General features: G+C 39.7%; 1 protein-coding gene across 2 annotated transcripts; it reads right to left on the reverse strand.

Annotated features, from left to right (window-relative positions):
* Window positions 1-1,336: 1,336 nt before the first annotated feature.
* OSGIN2 (oxidative stress induced growth inhibitor family member 2) lies at window positions 1,337-25,880 on the reverse strand. 2 transcript variants are annotated; one of them, XM_027064268.2, is made up of 6 exons: window positions 25,661-25,880; window positions 16,983-17,137; window positions 11,506-11,642; window positions 10,526-10,717; window positions 5,427-5,518; window positions 1,337-3,211 (listed from the first exon to the last, which is right to left on the reverse strand). In XM_027064268.2, exons 2-6 carry the CDS (start codon window positions 17,047-17,049, stop codon window positions 2,182-2,184), a joined length of 1,518 nt encoding a protein of 505 aa, XP_026920069.1. In that variant the 5' UTR covers window positions 17,050-17,137; window positions 25,661-25,880; the 3' UTR covers window positions 1,337-2,181. The 2 variants fall into 2 exon arrangements, with proteins under 2 accessions (XP_026920069.1, XP_014938471.1); XM_015082985.3 differs by lacking the exon at window positions 25,661-25,880 and adding an exon at window positions 24,828-25,012.
* Between the last annotated feature and the right edge of the window lie 1,550 nt (window positions 25,881-27,430).

Raw genomic sequence — 27,430 nt, forward strand, 5'->3', positions numbered from 1 at the left:
TTTTAATTTGCCCTGCTACTTACCCACATACACCATTTTTCTTGAGTACCCTGGGGTGAAGGCAGGGACATTCACAAGCAACAGAATGTCTGGTCAGTCCTTATTCCATGTACTCTTTTCAGGTTAGGCTTAGGGATCACGGCCCCTTTTTTCTCCCAGGAATGTATACAATGTAGTTTAAAAGTCTGTATGATCTGATCAAAATGGCTTTATGCAATAAAGCTTGTAACCAAGTTAAATTTTTAAATGACCTTTCAGTCTAATTTTCATTCTGGGTGCCTCAGTGATTGTCAGGCTGGGACTTGCTCTCATTTAATAGGTTTAATTTGGAAGAGTTAAACCTACATCTACTACTTCTGTTGACCACTTGTTTTTTCAAAATTAAAAGGTTCTGAACTAAGTTCACATACTCAAGACTGCCTAAAACCACTAAGAGCCATGCCTAAATCTTGTTTTCAAACCCCGAAGTGATTTTTTTTTTAATGTTTTTGAGAGAGCACACAAGCAGGGGAGGGGCAGAAAGGATAACACAGAATCCAAAGCAGGCTCTGAGCCGTCAACACAGAGCCCAACACGGGCTCAAACTCACAAACCATGAGATTGTGACCTGAGCTGAAGTCAGACACTTAACCAAGCCACCCAGGTGCCCAAGTGATTCTGCTTTTTAAACATTCTTTCCAGAGCTAGACTTTTAAGGGGTGAAGAAGACATCATTATAACTATCAATTAAAATTGAGTGTTTTCCTCTATCCCAAATAGCTGGTTGACAGTGATAGGGAAAAGATTTAGAATTATGGGACGTATAAGAGTGTAAGAATTCATCTGAAACAGCTCCTTGGAGAAGTAGATTTTGAATTCTATTTTAAGGTGAATTATGATCCTGTAAGCACATAACATTGCAACTGAACAGAAAAATACGGATATTTTAGTCCTTTTTTATACTAAGGAAAAAGGAATAGGTATTCAATAAACCCATTACAAAAAGGTTAAGAAATTCAGAAGACAGACTTTTTATGCCTAACACAAGTTCTGGGGACTTGTGTGAAAATACAGACATTAAGCACATCTAAATAAATGTAAATCAAGATAGGGTATATAATTCAATAAACAAACAGCAATAGGATAAGCTGCTAGGTCATGTCCAACAGATTTCAAAGTAATCATGAGAATGGAAAAGAAAGGTTTTAACCTTAAATAATTCTAGGAATACCCAAATAATATTACAATATTATAAGTATTTTTGCCCAAATATGTTAGTTTTAATGACAATATTATAAGTATTTTTGCCCAAATATGTTAGTTTTAATGACAAAGTAACTCAAAATTGACACAGGGATAGTTTTCACAATTTATTGAATTGCAAGTTAGATTGTTATGTTAAAGAGAGAATAAATCTCCAAAAATATTTTGGCAGGTTTCTGAATGTTTAAGTGTATGCCAACATTATTGGACTCTTTAAATTATTAGAAGCTAAGAATATGAAGTACTTACCAAGTTTACAATAAAAATATTTTTTAAAATACCATATTTGGTAATAAATTAGATTTATAGAATTGATCATTCAAAATAAATTAAACCTGAGTTATAAATGCTTCCTACTCTGCCCACCCCCAGCATACCTAAGTTATAGTTCTTTTACACCAGTATGCCTCAAACTTAAATGAGCATACAGATTCCTTGAGGATCTCATTAGATGCAGTTTCTGATTTCAGTAATCTGTTGTGGGGCCTGAAAGTCCACACTTCTACCAAGCTACAAATGAAGCTAATGTTGGTCTTTAGACCACCCTTAGGTCACCTTGCTGCTCGAATATACAGTGAAGACAATTTCTGGTTTAATGGGACTGTATGGTTTTATCCATTATTCAAGGCTGTCAGATTTTGGAATCAAACATAACCACAAACGATCACCAAAAATAAGTCTTGGAAGAAAAGAACGTTTTTGTTAAGCGCTTAAAGTATACCAAACTGGCAGTGTTTCTATTGGTCTGACAGTGATACCTTTGATACTATATAGATCAGGATGCCAAGTTCTTGTAACTGTAAAAAGCAGTTACTATAGATAGCTTGAGGCTCTCTCCAGTTCATTCAAGTCCAGAAACTTCAAGCCAGTACACTGCAAAACCACTATTAAAAAATCTTTAATGGTAAACTGTCCATATAAATTACTTGTAAACTCACTTTAAGCTATCCCGTCTCCTCCTCCTCTTTCCACAAATAAATGTTTTTTCTTCTGCCTCATAGCTAAACAGCGTGTAACACCCAATGCCCCTCCCTTTAAAAATCGAACAAAATTGTCTCCAACCAAAGGACCCAATGCAAAAAGGTTGGCTTCTTTAACACATTCGTAGGTATATGCATCTATTTCCACAGGATTAGTCTTACATGTGATGGGCTGGCTTGAGTTGTGGCCCAGGTAACACCCTTGCTCCTTCAGAAAAGACAGATTGGGATGAGAACCTATCAGTACTACTGCTGCAGAAAGCTTAAATATTTTCTTCAATCCAGAGATGCTTTGAAGAATGCATTTCATGTCCGACTTAAAGGAAAGCACATGGTGCTCAGGAAAACTGGTATAATCAGAAAGAAGAGTGGAGTCTACAGAATATGACTGAGTACACATCATATGATAGACTTTATGGTATTCTGGATAAAGCTTTTTGGGAAGCTGTTTGAAAATTAAGCTTGGATCAGTTACTCGTCTGCGAAATACATGAATCACAGGAATATTATTGTTGTACGCACACAGTATTGCGTCAGCTGCAGTAAGCCCGGAACCCACAATTAACACTGGGTCCGCTTTGCCACGCAACTTTCCTTTGCCTATAGCAGCTCCAAATTCAGGCATTGAATGGAACACAAAAGGAAGATCTTCCCCTTCAATTTCCAGATGGGCAGGAGAATCCAGCGTTCCAGTTGCCAGAGCTACGTTCTCAGCAAAGAGACAGAAGGGAACGTGGGAACCATCTGCTACTCGCTGATAACCTCTGATCTCCCAATTTCTCTTGATAAGTTTTGACTTCTCTATCTGTAAATGCTGCGTTGAAATATTTCTGTCTTGTCCATCACCATCACCTTGATCTCTGTAGAGTCTTGATACAGAGGTGATATAAGTATTCTCTCTGAAATTCTTCTGCAGACCCATGACTTTTACATAATGTTTATAGTAACGAGCTATTTCCTCTGGCATAACACGATCCCCTTTTAGGTTCCTAAAAAAAGAAAAATATGCTATGAAGATAGTACTTTGATAGTTTCCATGATTATTCCTTTTCCATCTAGTAAGCTATGATATAGATCTTTTTAATTTCGCCTGTCTTAACTATAAATTATCCTTTAACAGAGAAAGCCTTCTTTAACAAAGTTCAACATTTTTAAGTAAAGAATTAGTTTTATCAGTCAGTCCCCCGAGGGTAGAGACTGTATTTTAATGCATCTGTTTCCCCAGGGCTTTGCATAGAATCTGTTCAGATTAGCTACCTTTACCAATGAATTTTTTAAATGAATTAAAATGTGGAAATTCAGACTACAGTCTATCTCACAACTATAAATAATCCAGTCTATATACTATTCAGTCTACACACTATAATAGAATGACAGATTATGACACTGATATTACACTGCAGGTCTAACTACAATACATGATTCTTAAAGAGAATAGGATTCTGACATGATTTTTTCTAAGTTGCTATTTTCTCCTAATGACAAAATAATTCATATCGGTCTTCTGAATAAAATCATCTTATATCTAAGTAGATAAAACAATTCTGTGTTTTCCTATTAACAGAGGTCTATAAATACACTTATGTACTTTTATTCAAAAGCAGCATATTCATTTTCCACTTGAACTTTAAAGCAATAGGCATTAGTAACCCTCACTGGGCCCCAGTTAGAGAATAAGTAGCAGTAAAAACATACCAAATCATTTCACATAATTCATTACAAATTGTAACTAGAAGTTCATAAAAGTTTTTTTTTTTTTTTTTGAGAGCTAGCACATGTAAGTGGGTGTGCAGGCACGTGCGTGGGGGAGGGGCAGGAAAAGGTGCAGGACAGCAGACTCAAAGCCAGTATTTAATTACAAGATTCTTCACCTATTGCTTCGATATACAATGTGCCCAATGTAAAAGAATGAATACTTTTGGCACATAATCATAAAGCTTCCCCCCCCGGTTTTTTAATGTTTTTATTTACTTCTGAGAGATGAAGAGAGAAAGTGTGTGCAAGTGGGGGAGGGGCAGAGAGAGGGAGGCAGAGCATCCAAAGCAGGCTCTACGCTGACGGCGGACAAACTCACAAACCTTGAGATCTTGACCTGAGAAGTTGGACGCTTAACTGAGTCACCCAGGTGCCCCAAGGCTTCCCTTTTTTACCCCTATCACAAAAGGAAGAATGTTGAGCAATTTCACTTGCTTGCTTATGAAAATCAAATTGTACAACTTGCTTGATTTTGCTACTTTTCGTTTCAAACCAATATAAAACTCCTTAAAAAAAAAAAAAAAACCCAAAAGCAGGGCTGGTTCAGTCAGAACGTGTGACTCTCGATCTTGGGGTTGTGAGTTTGAGCCCCATGTTGAATGCTGAGATTAAACAAATAAAACTTAAAAAAAAAATCCCAACAGGAATATTTGAAAGGTTTAATCTCTATGGCCCATGCTGGTCTGAATTTGTTCTCCTTAAATCTTCTCAAGGATAATTTCCATGGATTAATATGGTTTCTATCTAGCAGAAAGTCAAGCACTCAGTGTTTACAACCCTGCAAAGGTTAAGTAACTTCCTGCTTTACTTTGTTTCTGTGAGCAAATTAGGTTTCTCTATATTATCTAATTTAATACTACTATCCTTGAATATAAGGTTTTTCATATTATTTCTCTTCTTAAATTTTGGGTTTTTTCCTCCCAAATAAAACTATATTATTCCAAGGAGAGATTTCTTTTCAGTTCCTTCTATTTTCATATTTCTTATTAAATATTTACCTCTATAGTAGCCAACAGTGTAGCCAATCACATCACAGATTCTGGTTTATTCCATCATTCTAAATTATTAAGCACATACACTCATCTACTCTGAAAGCCAAACACTAAGTACGTATACGTGAGATATCCATACACAAACGTGTATATCCACTGATAACAACAAGCGTAGAAAGGATTTGTGGGTGGATGAGAAACCAAACAGAGTGGTTTAACAGCAGAGTGGGATAAATCCATAACTAACAAAAGTCAAAGAAACCCAATCTGTAGACAAACCTTTACCTGTGTGTGCTTAGTCTCTAAATGGAAACTAGCTCATGATGACTGGCTATGAAGAGGTTTTATTTGAAAGACATGAATTTATACTATTCCAAGACAGGATCACAAATATTTTGGAAACTGCCAATGGACTTTCCCACTGTACATCAAAGGATTCTAACAGTTCGATATTTACCTTCGTTTGCTGGATACCCAGTCTTTAAATTTAAGTCCAGGTAGCTCCATCCAATTTCCAAAGCTGATTGTCAACATGGAACCTTCCATATTCTATTTGAATAAAAAATGCACAAACACATTTAAGCAATAACATGGATTTGTAAAAAAAACCAAACCCATCTTCATTCACTATCATTAAGAATGTGGATAAGGAGAGCTGAAAGAAGTAGTTGTGTAAATTAAAAATACTTTTATCATTCTGTAGCATTTATATTCCTTTCATAAAGTATACATTTATAAAACAAGTTTATCATATTGCCAGATGCCTATACAATGTTGATAGCTTCAGCCTATAAAGTAATTCAGATACAGAATATGTTATAGGAAATCTGTAATTTCACTTTTTAAACAAGAGGAAAAAAAGTTAATTTCTAACACTTTAGATGTCTACCCATTTTAACAGATTTTTCTTCATTTTATTTATTTAATTATTTATGTACTGAGAGACAGGCAGAGAATGAGTGGAAGAGAGGCAGAATCCCAAGCAGGCTGCATTCTGTCAGCACAAAGCCCATGTGGGGCTCAAACCCACAAACCACGAGATTATGACCTCAGCCAAAACCAAGAGTCAGATGCCTAACTGACGTAGCACCCAGGCACCCCTAACAGATTTCTAAAAACTGGGCAGTGAAACAGCCTTTCCCCCTCCATCAATTATAATTGTGAAGTCCAAGCTGGCTTGGATACAGAAGCATCTCTTTCTAAAACTAAGGAAATAAGCAGTGGTTACCTGATTAAGAACAGACTCACAGCTGAGGCTAATGCTGCCTTTAAGGAAGTGAGCCCTTCAAGCTCCCTTGTCCCACTTACTTCTGCTTTGCTCACTTCAAAGCAACAAGCCCAAGGGCCAACAGCACCTGTCCCAATGACCCCAATGATCTCTCTCAACCATTCCTTTTAGGCTATGGCTTTTTCTTAACTTTTCTTGTCCTGTTTTCTGAACAATCCGGTACTGGGAATGGTACTTATTATTACTAACATTTCCAGGCACTTACTATATGCTGGGCCACGTGAAGCCCATTATCTATGACAGTGTGTAGGTCACCACCGGGAGAGGAGGCAGCAAGCGGTCACTGCTCTGAGGCAGGCTGGGCCTGATACTATGATCACAACCAAGAAGACGGAAAACATCAGAAGGGAAACTTAAGAATTTATTTTATACAGAAATTATCTGGAGCCATAACTGTCTTATCTGGAACTCAAAACCCTTAGGGCACTAAGAGTCCACTTCCTGTCAATAATCTCAACTTTATTCCCCCTGCACCAGTTCTTCCGGTTAGTTGAGAGCCCTAGTCCCTGATCTCTTTTCTCATTATCTGCCTTGTTTTCCCTTATGTGATCTAAATGCCATGAATGCCTGCTGTCAGGGACACTTGGTATATTAAGAGATGCAAACCTGACAGGAGCATATAGAAAGAGAAGAAACAGAAGCATGTTTCTTAAAGGACACAAATGGGCTGTAAGGAGTGTAATATTAAAAAGGGAGGAGGATGTTCCTGGGTGGCTCAGTCCGCTGAGCATCCCATTTGATTTCGGCTCAGTCATGATCTCACAGTTCCTGGACTGAGCCCTACATTAGGCTCTACACTTAGAGTACACGGAGCCTGCTTGGAATTCTTCCTGTCCCTCTCTCTCTGCCCCTCCCCCACTCTTGCCCACTCTCTCTCTCAAAAATAAATATCTTTTAGGGGCGCGCCTGGGTGGCTCAGTCAGTTAGGCAGCCAACTTCAGCTCAAGTCATGATCTTGCAGTCTGTGGGTTTGAGCCCCGGATCAGGCTCTGTGCTGGCAGCTCAGAGCCTGGAGCCTGCTTCAGGTTCTGTGTCTCTCTCTCTCTGCCCCTCCCCTGCTCACACTCGGTCTCTTTCTCAAATAATAAACATTAAAAAAAAAAAAAATTAAAAAAATATCTTTTAAAAAGGGAGAATATTCTAGATTGGATAAAGACATCATGTGACAGTTTATAAAGAGAAAGAACAGGAGTGCCTTCAAGGAATTAAAAGAAGGTCAGCCTTATGCAAGAAAGTATTAACAGGTTTGGGCTGCTTGAACTGTACACGTTACTCAGAAACGTCTGTCTTTAAGGACTGGCTTTTGGCTGCCTCCTATGAGAGCAACACTGAGTGCTTTGAATATTCTACGTAATGAGTGATTTTTTTTTTTGTAGGCCAGAGGCCTTGGGCCATGCTGTACCAGTATAACTGTAGTTTATCCTAACAACAAGATTTATGGTAAATACCAATGTTTGCTCTGAGAGGCAAGGCAATCAGTTACTGAGATCAGTCATGTGGCCACTGCTGTTCTACATGACTGGCTCCCAGAAAATCGTGGACACCAAGGTGTGGGTGAACATCCCTGCATCCCTGATTGGCAACTCTTTGCACACGTTGTCACAAATCATTGTTGGGAGAATTAAGTGCATCCCCAGTAAAACTCCAGTAAAAATGAACATTTAGAAACTGGAGCTTGTTTTCTCCTGGACTTCATCCTATGAACTTTTCCCCTTTGAGGATTCTAATCTGTATCCTTTCACTATAATAAACTATAACCATGAGCACAAGACCTTTAAGGAATCCTGTCAATCCTAGTGAATCTAGAGTCTGATGGTGAACCTGGACCCCCCAGCAAAAGTAGGAAGCCTTTCCAATAATATGGGTCAAGGATGACGATGGCCAATATAGCAAAATTATAATTACAATGGGGAAAAGTAGGGTAGACGGACTTACCATATGTTTATGAAAAATATGGAAAAGATAGGATAATTGGTTTGGAGTGGGAGTTGAGGAAAGAATAATCAAGAAAGGTTTCTTGCTTGAGTAACTACATTACAGTGCTATTCCATAAGGAATTTAAGAAATCTGATAATAAAAATGACTATTTAGGCATGTTGAGTTTGAGAACACCAAGGAATAATCAGGGGAAGGTAACGAGGTGAATATACAAAAGAAAACAATCTGGGCTACGGTTCTTGATTCAGGAATCACTCAGTGCAAGACAGTGGAGTTATATGAGGAAAGCCAGGAGAATGAAGAATATAAAGAGATGACCTTGGCCTGGGACAGAGTTTACAGAAGAGTACATAAGGTAACTGAAAAAAAGAGTGACGAAACAGGAAGAAAAACGAGGAGATGAAAGGTTCAGAGAATCTAAGAGGGATATCAACACTACCAAATGTTGCAGAGGTCAGGAGGGATACATTCTGAGACTCAGACTGAGCAAAAAGGAAGTTACTGACCTTCAAAAAGAAGCTCCAGGAGAAAAGGCAGTGACAGAAGCTATAGTCAAGTGAGCTAAGGAATAGGAGGCAAAGGCAGAGAAATAAAGGATAGGTAACTATTTCAAGAAGTTGGCTCTAAAGCAAAGGATACAGATAAGCTGGCACATAAAAACTTTATTATCGTTATTATTGAGACAGAGAGAGAGAGAGGTGGGGGCCATAAGCAGGCAAGAGAGGCAGAGGGGGGGCAGAGAGAGAATCTCAAGCAGGCTACACACTCAGCACAGAGTCTGACGTGGGGCTCAATCCCATGACCCTGGGATCATGACCTGAGCAGAAATCAAGAATCAGACACTCAACCAACTGAGCCACCCAGGCGCTCCACATAAAAACTTTATGTTTTTTTTATGTTTGTTTATTTTTGAGAGAGAGAATCAGCACATGAGTGGGGGGAGGGCAGAGAGACAGACAGACAGACAGACAGACAGGGGGAGACACAGAATCCAAAGCAGGCTCCAGGCTCTGAGCTGTCAGCACAGAGCCTGAAGCAGGACTTGAACTCATGAACTGTGAGATCATGACCTGAGCCAAAGTCGGATCCTTAACTAAGCCACTCAGGCGCCCCTAAAAACTTTTCGATAAAGGATAATAATTTTAGTATATTCATACACTGATGAACAGAAGCCAGCAGAGAAACTCAAGATACAATGTCTCTGGAGAAGACAGGGATACAGGATACAGTCGGAAGGTAAGCCTCAGATAGAAATGATACCATTTCCACTCTAACAGGGGATAAGAAACAAGGAAGCAGTATGAATGGAGATAAGTTTGTAGGTTTGAGTACAAAATTAGAAAACAGAATCCATCACATAGGAATTAAGAATATTTCTAAATAGGAAAGTTAAAAAAGCAATAGAAGTTTGACAAGAACATTTAATAAGTAAATATCAAAGGATTACCAAACAGTGTTCAGGACCCAAATGAGGTTGGAGAATACTTTTCACAGTTGTACAACTTTTTTTCTGGCAATATTTAATAGCACAAGTATAGGAAAAGACAAAATTGACAGTTACGTGAATTGCTTTTACTGCCAAGCCTGTGTAGCAGAAGGACAATGAGGCAAGGGAATTAAGGAGAATGGCTAAAATCAAGGGACTATAGAACCTAAGCTGGGGTAGGTAAGGAGGTTAAGACCAGAGTTTCAAATGCTCTGTTTGAAAACTGGGTACAGTATGAACTGGGTAATGGAGCTGGAAGCATCAAGAGGTGTGGTCACAAAGATATTTGAGAATTTAGATTTTCACTGAGTAGTTACAGTGGAACCCCAGGAGTTTGTGTCTAAGGAGGAATGGAAGAGATCGTTAAGAATGAAGAGATAAGAGACTAAGAGGTTAAGGTGTTGCTTCTGTGTCACATATGTAGTTACTGAAGGTGACGGTAAAACTTGAGAGGTAATGGAAAACCTATCTGTTGCTTAAGCCGCTCAGTCTATGTTATATCATTATAGCAGCCCAATAATACAACTTCATTGGGATGAGATGCTGTGTGAGATTTTGTAACGTCTAAAATGAATTTAAAACTTTTTACTGTGCAAACCACTGTTGTAGTATTTTCTACTTAATTCTTGTAAAACAGTATAGAGAAGCTTATGCTAAGACTATCAGTAATCAAATGTGGCTTACCTTCTTGTAACCCATATTGTATTGAGCAGCATTAAAATTCTCAGATACAAATGTGGGAAACACTGTACTTCATGTTGTAATGTTTCAGAATTCAAACAGCCTTCTCAAGACGACATATAATAACTCACATGGACTAAAATGCTAAGAAAAATATACTTACATGCCAAGCTCCACCAGGTGGACCTTTACCGAGAACTAGGTGAGGGATATAATGATGTTGTTCTAATTTCCAATGCAAAACGGATGGATAATCGTACCCAAAGTCAGCATCTGGATGAAGAAGTGTGTCAAAAAGTACTGCCACTGGATTGGATGATCGGCCCTCAAGGCCCTCAGACAGGTATTCTAAGTCCTGAATGAATTTTTTAAAAAAGAAAAAAGGCAGGTGGAGTTTGAAGGAAAAAACAAACAAAACTAAAATTAAAACACCACAGCTATTTTAATAGTGAATGAAAGCCATTACTCAAATCCAGCACTTCCTAGAGAGTGTTGCTACAAAACACACCTTGAGATCTTCATAGATGCTTTGGTCAAATGAATATAAGACAGGATTTCAAACAAAGCTAATCAGATCCTTTTACTGCAAATCTTGAAGATCCACTTAATACATTAATATGCCTCAATATTTACTATGACATTCCAGTAACAAAAAGCAGCACTTCCCAAACTTATTTGAACAAACAGCACCTACTAAAACTCCCACCAGGAAATAATTTGGGAAATTCTGCTTTAATCAAAGGAAAATAAACAGAAGTAACTTGGCAGACTATATTTACAAATCAAAAATAAAAATGTTAGAAAATGTTGTCTAGAAGAAAGAATTTTCAATTATGTTAATACAATACTTATGGGCACCCGGGTGGCTCAGTTGGCTAAGCATCCGACTTTGGCTCAGGTCATGATCTCACAGTTAGGGAGTCTGAGCCCCGTGTCGGGCTCAGAGCCTGGAGCCTGCTTCAGATTCTGTGTCTCCCTCTCTCTCTGCCCCTTCCCTCCTCGTACTCTGTCTCTGTCTCTCTCAAAGATAAACATTAAAAAAGAACTTTTTTAATAAAAAAAAATACAATGCTTATAAAAGTACAAGACTAACCTTGAGTATTAAAAAAAAGGCAAAAGCACTAACATGTAAGAAATAAATACCTGATCAACAATGGAAAGATGTCTTCCTTCTTCTAATTTACTATGTAAGATTGCATTTGGATGTATTGCTTCTGATGATAAATATGGTCTGTAGCCCGATAACATGTAAGAAAGGCAGATTCCTGAGGGTCCATTTCCTATTACCAAAAAACAAACAAAAAAGGTGGAGACAGGTGCATCATGTGTTCAAAAGCATATTCATGAGTTCCTTCATTCAGGTGCCCTTTCCTTTAAATATCAACCCCTCTCAAAGTCTGGTGCTAACAAACTCCTAAATTAATCAGGTTCTGATTCTAAATCTATTTAATCACTATATCCATTCAGCTGTCTTTGTTAGTGTCAATTCTTATGATCTCAGAAGATAAAAGTCTCTTGATTCTCCTCAAGAGACTTGAACACACTTCTATTCCAAAATCCTTTCACATTCTACATTCAGATGAATTTTGATAACACACAATCCTCATCATGCTACCCCCCCTCCATTTGGAAGGCCTTAACTGCTTGCTTTTAGCTATCCAGTGCTCACCATATTCTGGTCTCAATCAGACCAGACTGATCTGATAACCATCTTCCTATATTTTTATTTGCTTAAACTAAAACTAAACTGAATTTTTTGCTGAACCCTGGTGAACTGCATCCATTTCTGTAGTTCCTTTAGTCCGGGTTTCCACTTCTCTATTATCTCCAACTACCAAAAATTTAATCCAACTATGCTAACTGCCAGCTATCAGGAAGGAAATCCTCTTCCATCTCTAATGTTTTGCCCCAAATAAAATAAACTCCAAGATGTAAATATGAAAAGTAAACTCATAAGAATATTAGACAATATAGGCTAATTCTTCTACTTATAATGCTGAAGCCTTTAAGTATGACACAAAACTCAAAAGACAGAAAGGAAATGAAACCATGTGACTTCTAAAAATGAAAATCAAACAAGAAATACTAGAAGTTAAGACCTGAGGCAGAGTTAATTTCCTTTAATCAAACCAAAGAGACAAAACTACGGAAGTAGTATCATATGACAATATCAATACAAATAAAAGATACAGAAAAAGCATTTAATAATATCCAACACCTATTCATAATAAAAATAAAAAAACCTCAGCAAACTCAGAAGGAGGATACTTCTCCAACTTCATAAGGAGTACAGTAAATCTACAGCTAACAGCATACTCAATGGTGAAAAACTAGATGCTTTCCCTCTAAGATCAACAACAAGACAAGGATATTTCTTCTCATCATTCCTACTCAACACACACCATGACAGAGGTCTTAGTTAATGTAATAAGAAAAGGAAAGACAGACTGGAAAGATATAAAATTGTCTTTGTTCACAAATGCCTTGATTATCTATGTAGAAAATCCCAAAGAACTGACCAAAAAACTCCTAGAACATCGAGATTGCAAGATACAAGGTTAATACACAAAAGTCATTTCTTTCTTATATACCAGCAATAAACAAGTGGCATTTTAGAATAAGTACACAACACCGTTTAATTTGTGCGCGTGTGTGTGCATGCATGCACACACACAAATACTTGGGTATAAATCTCTATATATTTAAGGTAAGTATATATATAGAAGATGCGTACAAGGAAAACCACAAAACTCTGATGAAAGAGCCTGAAGATGATCTAAATAGATGTTCACGAATAAGAAGATTCAATACTGTTAAGATGTTAGCTCTTCTCAGCTTGATCTACAGATTCAATGCAATCCAAATAAAAATCCCAGAAAGTTACTTTGTGAATATTGACAAACTAATTCTAAAGTTTACATGGAGGAGCGCCTGGGTAGCTCAGTCGGTTGAGCATCTGACTTCGGCTCAGCTCATGATTTCACAGTTCATGAATTCAAGCCCCACTTCAGGATCTGTGCTGACAGCTCAAAGCCTAGAGCCTCCTTTGGATTCTGTGTCTCCCTCTCTCTGCCCCTCCCCTGCTCGCACTCTGTGTCTCTTTCAAAATTAAACATTAAAAATAATAAAAAACTTTAAAGTTTAAATGGAAAGGTGAAAGACCCAGAATAGCGAACACAATATTGAAGAAGAAAGTCAAGACCAACACCATCCAAACTCAAGTCTTACCATAAAACTATGGTCAACAAAACAGTGTGGAAATTATGAAAGAGGAGCAAATCAATGGAAAAGGACAGAGCAGAGTTAGATCCTCGCAAATATAGTCAACTTATTTTTGACAAAGGAACAAAGGCAATCCAATGGAGAAAGGATAGTCTTTGCAATAAATGGTACCATAACAACTGGACATCCACATGCAAAAATCTGAATCCAGATAGTAACCTTATATCATCGTTTACCAAAATTAACTCAAAATAGACCAGAGGCCTAAATATAAATAAAGCATAAAATTAGGAGACAAAACAGGAAAAATCTAGGTGACCCTGGGTTTGGTAGTAAGTTTTTAAATATAACATCAAAAGCAGGATCCATGAAAGAAAAAACTGATAAACAGGACTTCATTAAAATTTAAAATTTCAACTCTGGAAAAGACATTCTTAAGGGAATGAAAAGATAAGTCACAGACTGGGAGAATATATTTGCAAAACCTGTTTGATAATGTACTTGTTTCTAACTTGTACCAAGAACTACTGAGTCTCAACCATAAGAAAGTAAATAACCCAATCCATTAAAAAGTACACAAAAGATCTGAACAAATTATCTTTGACATCAAAGATAAACAGATGACAAATAAGCATATGAAAAAACACTCATCATGTATGATCACAGCCCTGCAAATTAAAACAATGAGGTACCACTACCCACCTATCAGAATGGCTAAAATCCCAAACAGACCATACCAAATGCTGACAAGGACTTAAAGAAATTGGAACTCTCATTCACAGTTGTTAGGAATGCAAAATGATACAGCCACTTGGGAAGACAGCTTGACAGTTTCTTAAAAAGCTAAACATAGTCTTATGATCCAATGAGCATTTAGGTATTTACCCAAGCGAGCTGAAAGCCTAATGGCTATGCAAAAACCTGCACATCCATGTTTACAGCAGCTTTACTCATAATTGTAAAAAACGGGCAGCAACCAAGATGTCCTTCAATAAGTGCATAAATAAACTGAAGCATCCATACGATGGAATCGTATTCAGTGACAAAAAAGAAATGAGCTATCCGGCCACAAAAAAGACCTGGAGAAAACTTTCATGTATACTGTGAAGTGAGAGATGCCAGTCTGAAAAGGCTCCATACTGTGTAATTCCATGGATATGATATTCTAGATAAATCAAAACAACACACAGAGTAAAAGATCAGTGGTTGCCAGGGGTCAGGGGTTGAGGAAAAGGACAAACAGGTGGACCACAGAAGACTTTTAGGGCAGTGAAACTATTCTGTAAAATACTATAACTGTGGGTACATGAGGATACATGACATTATACACTCAGCAAACCTACAGAACTGTACAACATAAAGAGGGAATCCTAATGTAAACTACAGATTTTAGTTAATAGTAACCTATAAACAGAGTTTCATCAGTGATAACAAATACACCACACCAATAAAAAGATACTGATAATAGGAGAAACTGGAGGTAGCAGAAGGGGAATATATAAGAACTCTCTGTACTTCGTACTCAATTTTCATGTAGACCTAAACTGCTCTAAAAAATAAAATCTATTCATTAAAATAAATATTAAATAAACGCAAAATAGCGGGAATTAGGATCTGAGGCAAAGAGCGAAGTTCCTTAAATCAAAAAGAAAAAACACTCAACAGACATTGGCAATAAATGCACACAGGCAGTTCAGAGAGAAATAAATATGTAGGTAGAATGCTTCCTCACTCCCAAAGATGTCTCCATCCTAACCCCAAGAACCTGAGATTGTTACCTTATACAGCAAAAGGTAATTTTGCAGATGTGACTGAATGAAGGAGCTTGAGATGGGGAGAATATCCTCGTTCGCAAAGGTGGACCCCATCTAATTATACAGATCCTTAAAAACAGAGACTCTCTCCCAGCTCTGGTGAGGGGGGAAAGGTGATGATGGAAGATGAAGAGAGAACCAACACTGCTGGCTTAGATGATGGAGAAGAGGTCCAGGAGCCAAGAAATTAGAGTAACCTCTAGAGACTGGAAAAGGCAAGGAAACATTCTACCCTAGAGACTCCAGAAAGGAATGCGGTTCTGCAGATATCCTGATTTTAGCCCAGTGAAACCAGTGTTGGCCTTCTGACCTACAGAACAGTAAGATAATAAATTTACATCATTTAAAGCCACTAGCGTTTGTGGGAATTTGACAGCGGAAACGAGCTCTTGCTCTGTGCTCCGGCGGCGGGCTATTGCCAGCAGGAACAGTCCTAGAGTGTTAGGTTAAGCTACCCAATGGCTAGCTGAAGCAAAACATGAGTAGATGGTATTGGGGGGAGTGAGGTGGACAGGTACAGATCACGGTACTTTTTCCTTTTCTGATGTTCCCACAGCCCAGCTGAAACAAAAATAGGGTTTCTTTACTCATGCCGATACATTTGGGAAGGAAAATCCTGGGCTCAGGATTGGATGGAAGTGAGAAAATGCAACATGAGGTATGGTGTCTAAGATACCCTGGATGCAAGCCACTAAAGACACCGTCATCTCTCCCATCTCCCTGAGAGAGAAATCTAGGATAGAACAATCTTGCTTTCCTCCTTTCCTTCCTTCCTTCCCCGCATCCCCCATATGCCAGTCAGAGGACAGCACTTTTCTCCCCTTCCTGTTAACTTTGGAAAGGGGCTATCAAAGAAACTAAGGAAACTATAGGACATCAAGGTACATTATGCCCCATAATGCTTTCCTGCAGCAGTACCTGTAGTACTTGTCTGACCAGGTAAGTCTGAATATTAGATGCAAGATATACGTGACAGGTAGTTAAACACATGCAGTTACTTTATCATAAAAACTTCTGTAGTTTTGAAGTAATTAGATCTTATTAATTGCTTAATTTTTAGTATCTTATAGGACTATCTGTTGAGGTGGTACAAAGGATATAGAACACTAGCTATTGGTTAAGGTCATTATAAATATTACTGCAGAATACCGTAACGTTCATTACTGAGAACTGGTTACTACTTGCATAAGTTACTCAACTTCTGAGTTGCCCTGACTGTATCTACCCTACAAAAGAGGGCTCTAAGGTTGTAAGGCATAATCCAACAATGCACACAGAATGCTCTGTATAGAGCTCTAATAATACTGGTTATCATCATTGCCATGACGCTATCATAATTAACTCAATTGATGGTATAACATAATAGAGTAATATCAGGCTTTCAACAAAAGAGTGTTACATTCTAACACAGAATCTAGTATCAGATAAACCCATTACTCTCTCCAAAGATTTGGTTATTGGTTAAACATATCAGAAAACCTAAGAGTATTTTTCAGGACAATCCAAAGAACTTGTGCCATGTAACTATGAGTAGACAGTAGCAGTAAGGACCATCATTTTAAGAGACAAAATTTAGTAACTTACCTATTACTACCACAGGCAAAGTCACTGATGAATCTTCCAGTAAAGAAGTTTCTTCAACTAATGGCATAGCTTTAACTTTTTGCCCCAAATTATCACCAAAATATTGCACTAAGGAATTAAAAATCTCTCCTTCGGTTTCAGTGTCACTATAGTTTCTTTAAAAACAAACACACAAACACGGAACAAAAACAAAACAAGAGATATAGTCAATATAGCCTTTATAAAAGTCTTTCTTCAGATTTAGCCATAAAATATTCAAGTCCCATAAAAGGAGAAAAGGAAGTCCTTTCTGAAAGGAATGCTTTCAAATTAGTAGATTAGCTTGCATGTCAACCTGTACCATTGTTAAAGTCAGAAATCTTAAATGGCCGCCAAGGTCTCCGTTACCAGCAGGCCAAGTCCTAGACAAGTTCTAAATAAGACGCCATCTTCAAAGACAGAAGAGACAGCACTGTATTGGGGATTTTTATAATTCTCTGGGATTTCCTAGGAATGGCCAGCTTCTCTTTTACTTTTTTCTAGTTAATAAAAAGACAAGTGCACTAGAGGTGGTATATTTGGAAGTCACATAAAGTATTTTAAGGAAAAGTTACTGTTTTTATACATTATAAACTATGCATTTTGGTAAAAGAAAGGTTTATACATCTCATTAATTCTTAAATATTGAAATATAGAGGGGCTCCTGGGTGACTCAGTCAGTTAAGCGGCCGACTTCGGCTCAGGTCATAATCTCACGGTCTGTGAGTTCAAGCCCCGCGTCGGGCTCTGTGCTGACAGCTCAGAGCCTGGAGCCTGTTAAGGATTCTGTGTCTCCCTCTCTCTGACCCTCCCCTGTTCATGCTCTGTCTCTCCCTGTCTCAAAAATAAATAAAACGTTAAAAAAAATTTTTTTTTAAATATAGAAAGATCTCATGTTTTTTTTTTAATGTTTATTTCTGAGAGAGAAAGAAAGCGAGAGAGAGAGAAAGAGAGAACATGTGTGCAAGTAGAGGAGGGGCAGAGAGAGGGAGACAATCTGAAGCAGGGTCCTGGCTCTGAGCTGTCAGAACTTAACGTGGAACCGTGAGATCATGACCTGAGCCGAGGTTGGACATTCAACCAACTGAGCCACCCAGGCACCCTGAAACACGGAAAGGTATTAATGCTCATTTCTAATCTACCTTCTTCCCCAGTTACCTCCCTAGAAACTAATTAAAAAAATTTTTTTTTAATGTTTTTGAGAGAGAGAGACAGAGCATGAGTGGGAGGAGGGGCAGAGAGAGAGGGAGACAGAATCCGAAGCAGGCTCCAGGCTCTGAGCTGTCAGCACAGAGCCCGACGTGGGGCTTGAACTTCTGAATCATGAGATGATGACCTGAGCTGAAGTCGGACACTCAACTGATGGAGCCACCCAGGCATCCCAAAACTAATTTTAACATTCTGACACACTCTTGCAATAAATGGAGTATCCTCCAAACACAGTAAATGTTTTGCATTATACTAGTGATTATTTCAGAATAGAATCCCCAAATTATTTTTCATCTTCATATAGTCAGTAAAAGGCCACTAACTGGAAATATTAAACTGAGCACCACCTATGGGTGAGTATGCTTATTACCATTTCCAAAATGATAAACATGAGATGGGTCAGTTATTTCATAGGCCTCACAGATCCTGGAGGACAATGATAAATAGAGAGGATGAGGCAAAAACCAAAATTCCTGCTTCCCTATAGCCTCCCAAGGTCCCAGTCTGCACCAGGATAGAGTGGGCTTCTCCAGAATACACCGACAGCCTTCCTGAAGGTATAACCTCCACCCCAAATATCTGGACTCCCCTACGGATACATGGCTCTTTGGGCCAGAATAGATACCCTCTGGACATGGCTACTAGGGGACTGCTCCTGGAAGAAGTGTCTTATACTCAAATTATCCCTTTCAGATCATTCCAACTACTTCTCCGATCAGATCCAGGTATACTAGCTGTCTGGCCTGCTTCCACTTCTTGTTAACAGAACTCAACATCAGTGCATTATATTCATGCCTGTTTCTGATATTTCTCCAAAAAGCATGCCAAGGGCAGGTTCCCTAGCTCACTTCGGATGCTTCTGACCAAAGTCCTTTTGGATACCCGGGCCTGATTAATATCACTGTGGAGGCTGTAAAGGCCACAATTCTTTGTCTGAAGATGAACACCTCACCCTCAGTCTCTTCCAGATTTCCCTATCTCAAACGCTGTTCCCATATATATAATCTGGGAAATAAAAAAAAAAATGATAATCACTCTTTTTGTTAAGGAGAGGTGTCCTTCAAACCTTAAACATTTCCTCCTTTTAAAGAGTACAATTCAAGGGCGCCTGGTGGCCCAGTCATATCAGCGTCCAACTCTTGATTTCTGCTCAGGTCATGATCTCCCAGTTCAGGAGATCAAGCCTCATGTTGGGCTCTGTGCTGATAGCAAAGAGCCTCCTTGGAATTCTCTCTCCCTCTCCCTCTGCCCTCTATTGCTCTCTCTCTAAATAAACTTTAAAGTGTACAGTTCAGGGTTATTAGTATAATCACAAATTTTTGCAATCACCACCACTAATTCTAGAATTTTATCACCGTAAAAGTGATAAACCGAGTTAATAATAGTAAACTAGTTAGTAGTAAACTACTGCACCCATTAAAACTCAGTCCCCATTCTTCCCTCCCCCTAGCTACTGGCAACCATTAATCTACTTTCTGTCTTGTTGGATTTGCCTATTGTGGAAATCTCATACAAATGGAACCTCTCATACATTATGTAGCCTTTTGTGTCTGGGTTCTTCCACTTAGCATGTTTTCAAGGTTCACCCACGGTGCAGGATGTGTTGGTACTCCACCCCTTTTCACATCTAAGTAACATTCCACTGTACGGATAGAATATATTTTGTCCATTCACTAGTCAATAAACATTTGAGTTGTTTCCACTTTTTGGCTATACAAATAATGCTGTGAACATTCACATATAAATTTTTGTGTGGACAAATGTTTTCATTTCTCTTAGGAGTACATGCAATGGCTAGATCATAAACTCTGTTTAACATTTTAAGGAACTGCCAAACTGTTTCCTAAAGTGGCTGTATCATTTTACAACCACACCAGCAATGTAAGAGGGTTCCAGCTTTTCCACACGCTCACCGACACCTTTTTTTTTTTTTTTTTTTTAGCTATCCTCATTGGTGTGAAGAGACATCTCGTTGCAGTTTGACTTGCATTTCCCTAACACATTCCCTAGTGACTAATAATGTTAAGCATCTTTTCAATTTACTTATTGGCCATCTGTATCGCCTTCTTTGTAGAAATCTTCCATTTTTTGCCCACTTTCAAACTGGGCTTTTTATTATTGAGGTTTTTCTTTTTTTTAATTGCTTTAAAGCTTATTTATTTTGAGAGACAGCACAAGCAGGGTAGTGGCAGAGAAAGGAGAGAGACAATCCCAAGCAGGCTCCATGCTGTCAGCACAGAGTCCGATGCAGGGCTTGAACTCATGGGCCAGAAGATCAAGACCTGAGCCGAAGGCAGATGCTTAACCGACTGAGCACCCAGGCACCCCTATAGTTCAACTTTAAAAATCCTTTACACGTGTAGAGCACATGTCTCTTTTCAAATAGATGATTTGCAAGTATATTCTCCCATTCTGTGGATTGTCTTTCACTTTCTTTGTTTTCTTATGAATCACAGAAGTTTCAATTTCTGATCAAGTCCAATTTACTTCTTCTTTTGTTGCTGTGCTTTTGGTGTCCAAGGAACCACTGTGTGCCTAATTCAAGATCACTAAGACGGACTACCATTTTCTGTAAGTTTTAGATTTCTAGTTCTTATGTTTAGGTCTTTCATCCATTCTGAATTAAATTTTTATACACATGAGGTGTCAGGTAAGACATCTTTTGCTTGTGGATATCCATTTGTCCTGAAACCATCTGTTGAGGAGACTGCAATTTCCCCTTCATCTTGTGATCCCATGGAAAACCAACCAACCACAAATGTATGATTTCTGAACTCTTAATTCTATTCCACTGATCTATATCTTTATGCAAACACCATACTGTCTTGCTTACTGTTTCTCTATATTAAGTTCTGAAATTAGGAAGTAGTAATTCTCCAACTTTCTTCAAGTTGTCTTGGCTCTTCTGAGTTTCTTGTAATTCCCTATGAATTTTAGTATCGGCTTATCTTTCTGGAAAAAAAAAAAAGGCAGCCAGGATTTTGATAGGGTTGCACTAAATTTATAGACCAGTTTGAGGAATACTGCCATCTTAATTAAAAATACTAAGCTTTTCAATCCATGAATATGGGATTCCTTTATAGTTCTTCTCAATGATGTTATGTAGTTTTCACTATTCAAGTCTTACAACTTATTCCTATTCATTCTTTTTGATGCTAGTGTAAATGGAATTTTTTCTTAATTTCATTGTCAGACTGTTCATCACTAGGGAGTATAGAAAAATGACTGATTTTTGTATGTTGATCTTGTATTCTCCAATGTTGCTTAATTCATTTATTAGGTCTAATAGGTTTTGTGTGTGGACCTCAAACAATTTAACTGGTCTGTTCCAATACTCTAGTACATGAACTAGAGCCAGCATTCTAGCTTATCTAAATCCTGTGTACAGTGTAAGTAATTTGTTCTGATTTCCTACTGGTCATTAGTATAAACTGTATGTATGTAATATGTGTATATCTATAATACTGGCATAAACTATTTGCAATAAACTTGCATGGTATTTGATTAATACAGATTAACAGAGAAAAAACTGAATCAAGAGAAACAAAAACCAAAAGTATGGTTCACTGGTTTTAGATAAAGCAATGATAAAACAAAGGCCTACTGGTAAGTATTCTTGCTAAAAAATTCAGCTACAATTTAGTTTTATAATATACGCATAGTGTATCACAGGTCTATCAACATTTTCAGTTTCTACTTGAGATATCCAATTTGACGAATGTTGTATTTAAAACAAGTATTTATTCTAATAAAAAAAAATCTCCTTTTCCTTCATTTGGAACACTAAATTAGAAAATACAAAATTACAATATAGAATATAGTGTAAAAACATTTTACACACATGCAAAAATAGTTGTCCTACTATTAGGTATCAAGTTAAAAAATTATTTGAGGGGCCCCAGGGTGGCTCAGTTGGTTAAGAATCAGGTCATGATCTCACGATTGTTAAGTTCAAGCCCTGCATCTGGCTCTGTGCTGGCAGTACAAAGCCTGCTTGGAATTCTCTCTTTCCTCCTCTCTCTGCCCCTCCCCTGCTTTCTCTCTGTCCCCCACCCCCATGCTCTTACTCCTCAATACAAATAAAAAAAGACTATTTGATAAATATGATCTTGGAGACCTTCCATCTTTTATTTTTGAAATATTATAGTCCAGTCTCAAAACAAATTTAAGAGGATGGCACAGGCATAAAATTTGGGTAGCAAAAAGACTTTTCTCACATCTAGCAATATTATCGGAGTTTTTACAGTCTTTGGAAACACTATCCTAAACTGTTACCAAATTTATACTACTATATGGGGAAAAAAAGGCTCTAAAGTTACAAATGTTCACCACACTGCTCATCTTCCAAAATAGTAAGCATGGAACAGTTAGATGGTTGAGAAGTCAGCGGACAGTTCTCAGAATACCTGTTCCTTTCAGATATTGTGTAAGATCCAAAATACAGAGGTTATCACAACCTGTTTAAAACGTATTATTCCTAATAAAATCGCTCAAAAAAAATAACATGAGTAAATTATAAACACCTTCCTAAAGAAGCCATCTTAGATGTTTTATTTTTTTAAATGAGATACAATACAGTTTTTTTTTTACAATGGGTATATTATTTATTAATCATAATTTTCACCTTTTGGCTAGCAAGTCTTGCTTTCCTTTAACCCTCAAGATCAAAACATATCAAGTACTTTGTTTTTGGGAAAGACAAATCCTCCAAATTTCTGTACAAAGAGGTAAGCGTATGGTATCCACAACCTAGGGTTAGTTAAATGGATACAAATCCCAACCTGTGTCTTTAGAGTTCAACTGTACCAAAAGCGGTCAAAAGACTTTTGGACAGCACTTTTCTGAAAGGCATGTTTAATTTCTCCGGGGCTTCAGTTTAACAAGTTTTCACTAGAGGAATGGGTTTTCGAAACTCTCCAAAGTGGATCTGATACTCTCAAAACAACGTCTGTCAAGCAGTCAACAAACTAATTTGCCTAGAACCCAAAATTCAGCAGTTTATTAAATAAAACGATGTTTTTTAAATAGCCAGAACTTAGAAATCCCTACAGAACTCATTGACTGAGAGGCTGGGCAAGCCTGGACTGTTGCTCTCTATTAAAGGAGTCCTGAACCTTCCCTGTGCCTTACACTCATTTGCAATTTGGTGAAGCCTCTGAACCTCTTCTTTAAATAATATATTAAACACATAAAAGATACATAGAATTTACAAGGAAACCAATTACATTAAAATACAGTTACAAAAAGTTTGTGACATTTATTTGCACTTCTCTATTGTATTAAAAAACAAGTTTAGTGATGTGTAAGCACTGTAATTTTGAGGAAATAAGTATACAGTGTTCCTAGAAATCTACCACTATGAAGTGAAAATGTGCATTCTATTGGTGACAAGGTCACAAATACTATGCTGCTTGTTGCTTATATTCATAGTTGAAGGACATGAAATTTTGATTGAAGTTTTTAGCCAATGTATCAGTTGTACCTTTCTTTACATACAAGTTCATGACCATGTGAGTTCTACCCATGAACTCCAATTTTAAAACTCTTGATCTGAGAGATGCCTGGGTGGCTCAGTCAGTTTAATGTCCAACTTCGGCTCAGGTCATGATGTCACAGCTTGTGAGTTCCAGCCCCACATCAGGCCCTGTGCCAACAGGGCTGAGCCGGGAGCCTGCTTCAGATTCTGTGTCTCCCTCTCCCTTTCTGACCCTCCCCTGTTCGTTCTCCCCCTCCCCCCAAAATAAACGTAAAAAAAAAAACCAAAAAACCCCTTGATCTGAGTTTCATATTTTACTAGAAAAAATTTATACAGCATTATCCTAGCACATTCATAGACGCCAAAGTAAGGTGCTTTACTATTCTTTGCTAAGTCTAACATTTCTTCACAGGGTTAAAACCAGTTCCAAGTGTCTTTGGTCTTTCCACAACTGACTTAAGCATTGGCCAAGTGTGCTAGATCTAGAACACATAATATACTCACTTTTATTTTAAAATGCATTAACCTGATCATCCCCACAAACTTTGCCATAATGTGAGTCCGGAATGGCCACCTATTTCAAATTTCCACAATATATGGCTCACAATGACAAACATCTTAGAACAAAGTGAGCATCTACTAGATCATTCCAATTAAAAGAGTTCCCTACCTCCCTTCAACACAGTAACTTATCGCGTTTAAAATAAACACATAGATATAGGTATAGGTACATACGTATACATATATAGTAAAGGTGGGGTAGGGAGGAAGCTTCGCCAATACTTCCCTAAAACTTTGCACCACTTAGAAGTCTCAGGTCGCCGTAACCGACTCACTCCGGGCCTAGCCGGTTTCGAAGTCCCATGACTGGCACAGTCCAGGGAAAGGAAAAGGGGACAACAGAGGGCAGTCCCCCGGAGCGAAGAGCCCCCAAGCACAGGCGGCCGAGGCGGGAACCCCGACCAGGCAGGAACCAGGAGGCAGCTGCGGCCGAGGCGGGAGGCCGCTGCAGACCAGGCGCTCGCCCCGCATCCCGGACCCGTCCCGACCCCGCCCGGCCTCAGCCCATCTCGGTCGCAGCATCCAGGCCGGGAAGCGCTCCGCCCGCTCCCGTCCCCTCCCCTCCCCGGCAGAGAAGTCACCTGAAATGACCGGCCAGGGAGCAGCGGCAGCACCACACCGGCATGGAGCGCGGCGCACGGGGCGTCTGAGCGCGACCCCCGCGGCCGCCGCCACCGCCGCCTGCGCCGGCTGGGCTGCCCGTCCGGGGCGCCCGCCCACTCGCCCGGGGTCGCGGGGTCCGCGGGGCGCCAGCGCCCCGCGCGTCGCCGACGCTGCCCGGAAGCTGCGGCTGAGCAGCCGGCCGGGCTCCGGCGCCCCGAACTCCGCCTCGGGATAGCGGCTTCCGCTCCTCGCCCGGGGGGAGCCAGACGCCGGCGACGGATGATCTGGGGGCGCCGCGGTGGGGGCGGGGCGGGGACGCAGCGACGGCTGCGGCGGAGGCGCGCGGGCTCCTCCTCGCAGGTGCGGCGGAGGCGGGCGAGGCCGGCGATTGGCGGAGCCGCGGCCGGGGCGAGGGGCCGGGCCTGAGCGAGCGGCGGCTGCGCGGGCCGGGGACCGAGGGCCGCGCGCCAAGCGGGACGGCTGCGGCGGCGGGCTGCGGCCGGGCCTCGGCCTGCGCCCCGCGGCCCTCCGCGTGCGCCCCCTCCGTGCAGGGAGGTTTTGGCAGGACTGGGTGGATGCGCGTGGGGAGGCGGCGGGAGAGAGAGGGAGAGGGAGGGAGGGAGAGGGAGGGGGTGGTGGTGAGGGGACGAGAGAGCTGCTAACCCGGGCAGCGGAACGGCTCGGGGGCAGACAGCCGCCCTACAGCGCGGCTTCCGCGGCCCGAGCCACGCGGGCTCGCCCCCAGGAGGTCCGCGCGGGACTCCCACCCAGGAGGCCCGGAAAGGCCGACCTTCCCACCCAGGACACCCACCTTAGCGCCTTTCCTCACTAAGGCTGGGAGCTTCTGCGCGCTTCTGGCTCCCGTTCCTCCATCACCATCGCCAGGGGTGGAGAGTGGGGCTGAAAATACCCCGAACCACAGGTGCCCGGGTTCCAACCCCCACTGTTCTGACTGTGCAAGTCTGGCTTCTGGAACGGGAGAGCCTCGACCGGCTCACCCGTCTGCAAGAGTGAGAATCACCTGCATCGCTGGTTAAAAATACCAGTGCTTAGCCCCGCCCAAGACTCACTGAGCCCGTTTCCGGGAGGGGGAAATAGCAGGAAGGTGTATCGTGAGTCCCTCCAGGTGAAGGTGATGCAAGAAGAGTTAGAAAAGTACCGCCTGTCCCTATTCGATGTTGTCAAAAAATATAGGCGGGAAAAACTCCTAGAAGTGGTTAATTGCATGTACTGTTACACACACGTGTCTCTAGCTCTACTTAAAAAAAAAAAAAAAGCCCAAGTATTTCTGCAATTAAAATGTGGGATACATCATTTCTGTTTTTAAATAGTTGTGTTTTTTTTAAGTTCACAAGTGTTGCTGACTGTTGTCATTGAACGAACTTACACTTAGGTACTGTAGATTTTGTGAAGCTTAAAAGAAAGTTGTAGGACTCAGCCTGCCTCCAGGACTATAAAAAATTTTTCTTTTTCAATTACTGGAAATTTGACACGTTCAGTTCGTTTTAATGTTTCGAAGAGTGAAGCATGAAGTTACTTTTCTGTTAATATTCATAACATTATCCTTTTAAAGGGCCTAGATGCCTAAAATTTATGCCAACCCAGAGAATTGAGTTATTTAAAACTACAAGAATGTTTGTGAGAAAATAAATGTCTGTTGTTTAAGTCACTCAGTCTCTGGCATTTTGTTAAGGCACAGGCTCACTAAGACAGTATGCTTTTGCATTTTCTAGAAGCAAACAAAAAAAAATTTAATGTAAACTATTCAAAATAAACCATTGCATTTCATAAATTAGGTATATCTGTCAATGGACCGTCTCATGCAGTAGTTTGGCAGTGTAATACTTGGGTTTTTTTTTTAACGTTTTATTTATTTTTAAGAGAGAAAGCGTGAGCAGGGGAGGGGCAGAGAGAGAGGGAGACAGAAGATCCAAACTGGGCTCTACGCTGACAAACAGAGAGCCCGATGCAGGGCTCGAACTCAGGGACTGTGACATCATGACCTGAGCCACAATCGGCCACTCAACTGACTGAGCCACCCTGGTGCCCCGATACTCAGTTTTAATGCATTTTAGAAAACGTTCTAGAAAAAAAACACTTCTTCCTTTATTGAAGCTCTGGGAAGCTCAGACACTTTTCAGATTTCTTATCCTCAAGCCTTCAGTACTTTTTGGTACAGTGAATACCTCTGTTTAGCTGTTAGTTTGCAATTCTTATTAATTCACTTCTCTGTTTCGATGACAAATCATAGGAGGATTTTCCTGACTCCACAGAAAACTGGAGACAGAAGCTGGTGCTGGATACTTAAGTTGAAGTTTGTTCCTGCAGTTTGAACTTAGGACAGAGGGAAAAATACCAAAAAGGCTGCTTGCTAAAAATGCAATTTATTTTTGTAAATATTGTAGCAGTCAGGTTCTGTTGCAGGGAACAGAACTCCTAGAATTCACTCTAAGAAAAAAAAAATTTCTTACAGGATATTAACATGTTACAGAATCATAAGTAGACTAAAGAAACATAGGTACAACTCTGAGAAAAATACCTGAAGTCACAATGAAAAGTAAGCCATCAAGGGAGCTGCCTC

This window comes from Acinonyx jubatus, chromosome F2 (genome assembly GCF_027475565.1).
Source record: "Acinonyx jubatus isolate Ajub_Pintada_27869175 chromosome F2, VMU_Ajub_asm_v1.0, whole genome shotgun sequence".
In the NCBI taxonomy this organism is placed as follows: domain Eukaryota; kingdom Metazoa; phylum Chordata; class Mammalia; order Carnivora; family Felidae; genus Acinonyx; species Acinonyx jubatus.

Bases quoted from the DNA above. Each gene is read 5' to 3' on its own strand.
- OSGIN2 (XM_015082985.3), bottom strand. From the start codon at position 24,871: ATGCCGGTGTGGTGCTGCCGCTGCTCCCTGGCCGGTCATTTCAG. The intron at 11,643-16,982 runs GTAAGTTACTAA...TTTTGGTAATAG, and splicing joins TTTGCCTGTGGTAGTAATAG to GAAATGGACCCTCAGGAATC. The intron at 5,519-10,525 runs GTAAGTATATTT...TTATTCAAATAG, and splicing joins CACCTGGTGGAGCTTGGCAT to AATATGGAAGGTTCCATGTT.